Consider the following 8,049-nt stretch of genomic DNA (forward strand, 5'->3'; position numbering starts at 1 on the left):
AGAAAGTTGTTGAAGAACCTAAAGCAACTCACTGTCCCAAATTTTGGCGAAATCGGAAAGTAAATGCGCCTTTTATGGGCCCAAAACCTTTTATCGAGAAATCGGTCTATATGGCAGCTATATTCAAATCTGGAGAATAAAGAAGAATGTCGAAGGCCCTAACACAACTCACAATCCCAAATTTCGGCGAAATCGGGCAATAAGACCTTAAATCGAGAGATCGGTCTATATGAGAGCTATATCCAAATCTGAACCGATCTCTGCCATATTGCATAACGATGTCGAGTAGCCTAACACAACTCACTGTCTTAAATTTGGCGACATCTGATTATAAATGCGCCTTTTATGGGCCAAAAACCTTAAATCGAGAGATCGGTCTACATGGCAGCTATATCCAAATCTGAACCGATCTGGGCCAAATTGAAGAATGCTGACGAAGGGCCTAACACAACTCACTGTGCCAAATTTCAGCAAAATCGGATAATAAATGTGGCATATGGGCCTAAGACCCTAAATCGGCGGATCGGTCTATATGGGGGCTATATCAAGATATAGTCCACTATAGCCCATCTTCAAACTTAAGCTGCTTATGTACAAAAAAAGAGTCTGTGGAAAGTTTCAGCTCAATATCTCTCTTTTTTAAGACTGTAGCGTGATTTAAACGGACAAACGGACAGGCAGACGGACGGACATGGCTAGATTGTCTTAGATTTTTACGCTGATTAAGAATATATATACTTTATAGGATCGGAATTGAATATTTCGATGTATTGCAAACGGAATGACAAAATGAATATACCCCATCCATCGGTGGTGGATATAGAAAAAGAAGATCGTTTGAATACTTGGGGCCTAGCCAGGCGCCGTCTTGGTAAACATTTAGGGGTTAAATATTTAGGTAAAAGGCGTTGACATTTTTTATTTCATTTCGACATTCTCGCCAATTCATGCAAATAATTAATTCTCTTCATTTGTTTGTTTTAGACCTACGCCGACGAGGATCATCAACTGGAGGGCGTTCTCGAGCATGTCTACTCTTCCATGGAGCATTATTTCTCTGAGTGCTTAAGCTTAGACCCCGATGATACCAAACCGAATCTTGATCAAATCGTGCCGGCGGAGTAAACGCATCACGTGTGATGCTTAAACAAAGCATTAAAATCCATCACCATCACACTCTTCCATCAGCAAATACCTCCATACCCCTGCTCTTTTCACCAAGGCATCAACAAATTATGACAATTCAAAATGCATAACACTTAAAGTTAAATTTATTCAAAACAAATCTATTGCTCAACAAAATTTATGAAATTTGTATTCGCTCTCTTATTTTACTAACACGCATGCATGCATTCTCATGCATTAATAGCTGGACTAATTCCAGCTGAGTTGCTTCAGTCAGTACCATGGATATTTTTGAATGCCAGTCGAGTACAATAAACCATGCACAGCTGCCAGAGCTACACCAATAAAAAGGAAATCTAACGGTTTTAATTCAGCATTTCGGCTTACAAAACTATATTGTTGTAGCAGTAGTATTGTACGATAACATAGATATATACGTGCGTAATCCTAAATTGGGCGAATATCGGTATTGCAAGGACTGGGTCTAAATGCTTTTACAAATTAAGGGGTTTCAATTTTAAGCTATTTAGCGCTTGTTTCTTTGGCGTCAAGTTAGAATTTTACAATTTTTCCAAAAATGTTGTTGACCGGTCTCTGTCGGTTTTTAATATCCTGCGTGCTGTCCGATTCAAGTTTAAGCTCAATGATAAGGGTCCTCATTTTTTATAGCCGAGTCCGAAAGGCGTGTCGCAGTGCGACACCTCTTAGCGGCGACGTTTTTACATGGCTGCCATACAATTTTTTCAAATGGCATAGTTCCTTACAAATGTCGCCAGCATCTTTTCTGATGTTCGTGCCAGGATTCGAACCCAGGTGTTCACCGTCATAAGCGGACAAAAGGATACTTACACATAAATAAAATCGTAGATATATTCAATAAGCAACTGGCTTTTCAATCAATACAACACTAGAAAGACCAAGATTTCTTATTGTATATACCTAGTTAGACTAAACCGGTCAAAATGGTCAGGTTGATTTTTAGCTGGAAAATTTTAGGATTTAAACAATTTTTTTTATTATTCTCTTTTATTAACATTGAATATATTTCGGTTAAAAAAATATGGATGTATGTATTCACAGAAAAATTTATAGAATTTCTCTACATAAAAATGAATTTAGATTTGTTTGTGGGTTTATACATTTGTTTACTCCGTATACACTCAAAAAAGAGCTGAACAGATTTTCTTACAAATAAACTATATAATTTTTTTTTTATATCGGAAGGGGGTTGGATACTGCCTCTTACCATCAAAACGCCACCCAAAATCAAAAGTGGACCGATCGGGACAATATGGGAATCAAATGAAAGGTATTTGGGTGTAGAGTACGAAAATGATATGAAAAATGGGTCCAAGTACCTGGGGGGTCTTCCCGATCCCAAAACTCACCAAATAGGCATATTTTACTCACAAAATAGGCATTTTGTACGATATTGTCAGTATTGAACTCAAATGAGAACTATACGGGAGTAGATTACAAACATGACACTAAAAACGAGGTCCTAATAATGGAGGCCTCATTTGGAGGATCATTTTAATAAAGTGCTACATAAATTTTCGAACAAGAACGTTTTTCTTCGTAGAAAATTTCGAATAAATTTGGTCAAAATTACCTTTTTTTTTGTCCGTACAAAAAAAGTATTTTTTTTCCTGATTGACTGATTTTGGTAATGATTGCGAGCCAAAAAATCGAATTTTCGAAACAAAGATACTATCTTAAAGTCGCTATATACTATCGGACCAACAAACAGTTCGATTCGAAATTTGATCGCTGACTGATTCTCATTTTACTTCACAAATGACTCGCAATTTGTTATTTTTAAACATTTAGTAATCGAACATAACATCTTTACTCTCCAAATTTAAACATTTAAAGATATTTCGATGTATGTATATTAGGGTGAAGATTTTTTGAGTGTTTCTCTCAAAAATTATTTCCTGTTGGAAGAAAAAATGAACTTTTGCCTACTAATGACTAAAATAAAATTTATTTACTTTAAATATTGACAAATTAAAGTGAAATTTTTTAAATCATTTTGTGAGAGAGGTTTTTGACGAATCACCTTACATTTAAGATTTTATCATATCTTAAATAAAAACTCATCAAAATATGATACATAAGCCTATTGTGCATCATTACCTGGTATGCATAAAATTTTGACACTAGAATTCGAATACGCCTTTTGATAATAATCCTTATTAAATGGAGCAGCAGATATTGTTTCAGCAAACAACAGACATTTCTGCACTCTGCTAGCATATTATGATATAGCAGAATACTTAACTACGAACAGTCAGCAGACAGTGTTTGCCATTATTAATGTAAATCATCCTTCAACAAAAGATTGGTTTCTTTAAAAAATTTTGCATTTTTAATTTAAGTTCGTCATCTTTGGCTTGAATCTTTAAAGGATAAGGATACATATTTTTTCAGTGTCCATAATCGAAATGACTTCGTACCAAATTGGTCCTGGATCTGAATGAGATATTAGGGGTATTTACGCAATCTTTGTTCAAATTATTCTTGAAATTTCAAATCATCACACATTTGAAACTAAACGCGCAAAGCTAGCCGCTTGAAATTTTGCACAAATACATCTTATTTATATAAGTCTTTGGGGCTTGCAAATGGGCCATATCGGTTCATACTTGGATATAGCTGCCATATAAACCGATTTCCCGATTTGACATATTTAGCCCTTTGAAAACTTCAATTGTTATCCGACGTCCAATAACCGGTTTATAACCTGATATTGCTCCCAAATTGACATCTTGAGCCCCTGGAAGCCCCATTTACTGTCCAATTTGGCTGAAATTTTGCACGTAGTGTTCTGTTACGACTTTCAACGAATGTGCTAAGTACAATTGAAATCGGCCTATAACCACAGGCACCAAGGAATAAATTTTTATGTTATGGAGGTCAAGCTCTACCATCTTTGAAAATTTCATGAAAATCGGTTCAGCCATTTTTGAGTCCACACGGAACAGACAAACAATCAAACAAAACGCAACAATTTCATTTTTATGAAATAGAAATCGGACGGAGTTAAAGAATTGTAATATTCTTCTTGTGATTTGTAATTCTAAAGTCATTGCCATACTAGTTTTGTCTTCAGACTACCAAAATAACGGAACATTCAATGAGAAAGCTGCTCTTCACAATGTATTCTATGTAATTTAAACATAGCCATGGTGTATGTGACTTTAACAATAAATACTTCCTGTTGAAGCAGTTCGTTCGTCCGCAATCAACCTTCTCATCCCATCATCCACTTAAATTGTATTACACTATTACCGCTACTATTACAACTACTTTCTTCTGTCATTAAACCCAATCCATACTAACTGCTAAGCTAAAGATAAATGAAAACCAAGAACAATATTAACTATAATTATTATGATTATTATTATTATTAACATTATTATAAATATAAGACAGTTAAGACATAAAATACTATACACTATTCTGTTTAAGTCCATTAGTCGCCTAAGATGTACTATTATAGATATATAACGACTACCTAATTAATTAATTGACATACATACAAAATCTATACAACGCTCGAATCCAATCCGAACCATTCCCTAATGTTTGGCGTTTCGGAGGGTTTACCCAACAAAAATCAAAACTTCTCTACCGTCTCAAGAGGAAATGAAAAAGACAAAGCAAAACACCCATACACACAAGAAGAAAAAGAATACTTTATTAAATTCTACATTCTTTTAACAGATACAACGCGATTTTAAAAACGATTTTTACTTCAAGTCATAATTTAAGAATCTACTCTAAAGATACCACGTGCTAGCCAAACTAACATTGATAGCAACAAAATATAAACTTACCAGTATACATACGCATACATTGTTATAGAAATTCATCTACATATATATGAATAACAAAAAACAAAAAAACATACCGTAAACGAATTCTTGTTGGAACACTCACAACTACCACAGAACATATGCCATATACATACAAAATGATTCGAATACTGTATTTTTTACTTATTGTTATATAGAAATGTCAAATGTCATTATCCCGTTATCCTTACTAGTGCATAAACATATCATGTGTGTTTTTAGCTCTCATAACAATGCATCAAATGGCTGCAAAAACCGATTTCAATTAAGTGTGATTTTTACGATTGCCAAGCAGTGGCCCAATAATTTACGGGCTCAGCTTATGTCGTGCCACACCCCAAATGAACATTGCCATAGTGCAAAGGACCATGGTAGCAGGATATTCGCTTCATTCGATAGTTTCGATATTTTTCATCATGAAGGTGTCTATTAACATCAGTTTTCACAGTGAAACTCTATATAAACAAGTAAAAAGGCGTTAAGTTCGGCCGGGCCGAACTTTGGATACCCACCACCTCGGGTATATATGTAAACCACCTTTCATCAAAATTCGGTGAAAATTTCATACCTTATGACCCATATCAGTTATATCAAAACATGTTCCGATTTGGACCAAATACTAATAAGTACAGTAGCTATATCTAAAAATTAACCGATCTGAACCATATACAACACGGATGTTGAAAAGCCTAACGAAAGTTACTATGTAAAATTTCAGTGAAATTGGATTATAAATGCGCTTTTTATGGGGCAAAGACTTTAAATCGAGAGATCGGTCTACATGGCAGCTATATTCAAATCTGGATCGATCTGGGCAAAATTGAAGAAGGACGTCGAAGAGCCTAACTAAACTCACTGTCTCAAATTTCAGCGACATCGGACAATAAATGCGTCTTTATGGCCCCAAAACCTAAAACCTAGATATCGGTCTATATGGCAGCTATATCTAAATTTGGACCGATCTGTGCGATATTGCAGATGTATGTCAAGGAGCTTAACTTAACTCACTGTCCCAAATTTCGGCGACATGGACAATAAATGAGCATTTTATGGGCCCAAAACCTTAAATCAAGAAATCGGTCTATATAGCAGCTATATCCAAATCTGAACCGATCTGGGCCAAATTGAAGAAAGATGTCGAGGGGCCTAACGCAACTCACTGTCCCAAATTTCAGCAAAATCGGGTAATAAATGTGGCTTTTATGGGCCTAACACCATAAATCGGAGGATCGGTCTATATGGCAGCTATATCCAAATCTAAACCGATCTGGGCCAAATTGACAAAGGATGTCGGAGGGCCCAACACAACTCACTGTCCCGAATTTCAGTGGAATCGGATAAAAGATGTGGCTTTTATGGCCCTTAGACCCTAAATCGGAGGGTCGGTCTATATGGCAGCTATATCCAAATCTGAACCGATCTGAGCCAAATTGACGAAGGATGTCGAAGGCCCTAACAAAACTCACTGTCCCAAATTTCAGCATAATCGGGTAATAAATGTGGCTTTTATGGGCCTTAGACCATAAATCGGAGGATCGGTCTATATGGCAGCTATATCCAAATCTGGACCGATCTGGGCCAAATTGACAAAGGATGTCGAAGGGCCTAACACAACTTACTGTCCCGAATTTCAGTGGAATCGGATAAAAGATGTGGCTTTTATGGCCCTTAGACCCTAAATCGGAGGGTCGGTCTATATGGCAGCTATATCTAAATCTGAACCGATCTGAGCCAAATTGACGAAGGATGTCGAGGGGCCTAACAAAACTCACTGTCCCGAATTTCAGCAAAATCGGATAATAAATGTGGCTTTTATGGGCCTAAGACCCTAAATCGGCGGATCGGTCTATATGGGGGCTATATGAAGATATAGTCCGATATAACCCATCTTCGAACTTAACCTGCTTATGGACAAAAAAAGAATCTGTGCAAAATTTCAGCTCAATATCTCAATTTTTAAAGACTGTAGCGTGATTTCAACAGACAGACGGACAGACGGACAGACGGACGGACATGCCTAGATCGTCTTAGATTTTTACGCTGATCAAGAATATATATACTTTATAGGGTCGGAAATGGATATTTCGATGTGTTGCAAACGGAATGACAAAATGAATATACCCCCATCCTTCGGTGGTGGGTATAAAAAGAACTTAGTACCCATAGTGAATTTGTTTTCACCATATTTTTATACCCACCACCGAAGGATGGGGGTATATTCATTTTGTCATTCCGTTTGCAACACATCGAAATATCCATTTCCGACCCTATAAAGTATATATATTCTTGATCAGCGTAAAAATCTAAGACGATCTAGGCATGTCCGTCCGTCTGTCCGTCTGTCCGTCTGTCTGTTGAAATCACGCTACAGTCTTTAAAAATTGAGATATTGAGCTGAAATTTTGCACAGATTCTTTTTTTGTCCATAAGCAGGTTAAGTTCGAAGATGGGTTATATCGGACTATATCTTCATATAGCCCCCATATAGACCGATCCGCCGATTTAGGGTCTTAGGCCCATAAAAGCCACATTTATTATCCGATTTTGCTGAAATTCGGGACAGTGAGTTTTGTTAGGCCCCTCGACATCCTTCGTCAATTTGGCTCAGATCGGTTCAGATTTAGATATAGCTGCCATATAGACCGACCCTCCGATTTAGGGTCTAAGGGCCATAAAAGCCACATCTTTTATCCGATTCCACTGAAATTCGGGACAGTAAGTTGTGTTAGGCCCTTCGACATCCTTTGTCAATTTGGCCCAGATCGGTCCAGATTTGGATATAGCTGCCATATAGACCGATCCTCCGATTTATGGTCTAAGGCCCATAAAAGCCACATTTATTACCCGATTATGCTGAAATTTGGGACAGTGAGTTTTGTTAGGGCCTTCGACATCCTTCGTCAATTTGGCTCAGATCGGTTCAGATTTGGATATAGCTGCCATATAGACCGACCCTCCGATTTAGGGTCTAAGGGCCATAAAAGCCACATCTTTTATCCGATTCCACTGAAATTCGGGACAGTGAGTTGTGTTAGGCCCTCCGACATCCTTTGTCAATTTGGCC

General features: G+C 37.0%; 1 protein-coding gene across 5 annotated transcripts in view; it reads left to right on the forward strand.

Annotated features, from left to right (window-relative positions):
• The window catches only part of LOC106091562 (dipeptidyl peptidase 4), a 193,081-nt gene extending 190,408 nt beyond the window's left edge, over positions 1–2,673 (forward strand). For all 5 annotated transcript variants that reach the window (XM_059364981.1, XM_059364984.1, XM_059364983.1 and 2 more), the window contains one exon: positions 985–2,673. In XM_059364981.1, coding sequence (XP_059220964.1) covers positions 985–1,125 — 141 coding nt within the window. In that variant the 3' untranslated portion in view covers positions 1,126–2,673. The remainder of the gene's footprint in view (positions 1–984) is intronic.
• Positions 2,674–8,049: the final 5,376 nt, after the last annotated feature.

This window comes from Stomoxys calcitrans, chromosome 3 (genome assembly GCF_963082655.1).
Source record: "Stomoxys calcitrans chromosome 3, idStoCalc2.1, whole genome shotgun sequence".
Classification (NCBI taxonomy): Eukaryota; Metazoa; Arthropoda; class Insecta; order Diptera; family Muscidae; genus Stomoxys; species Stomoxys calcitrans.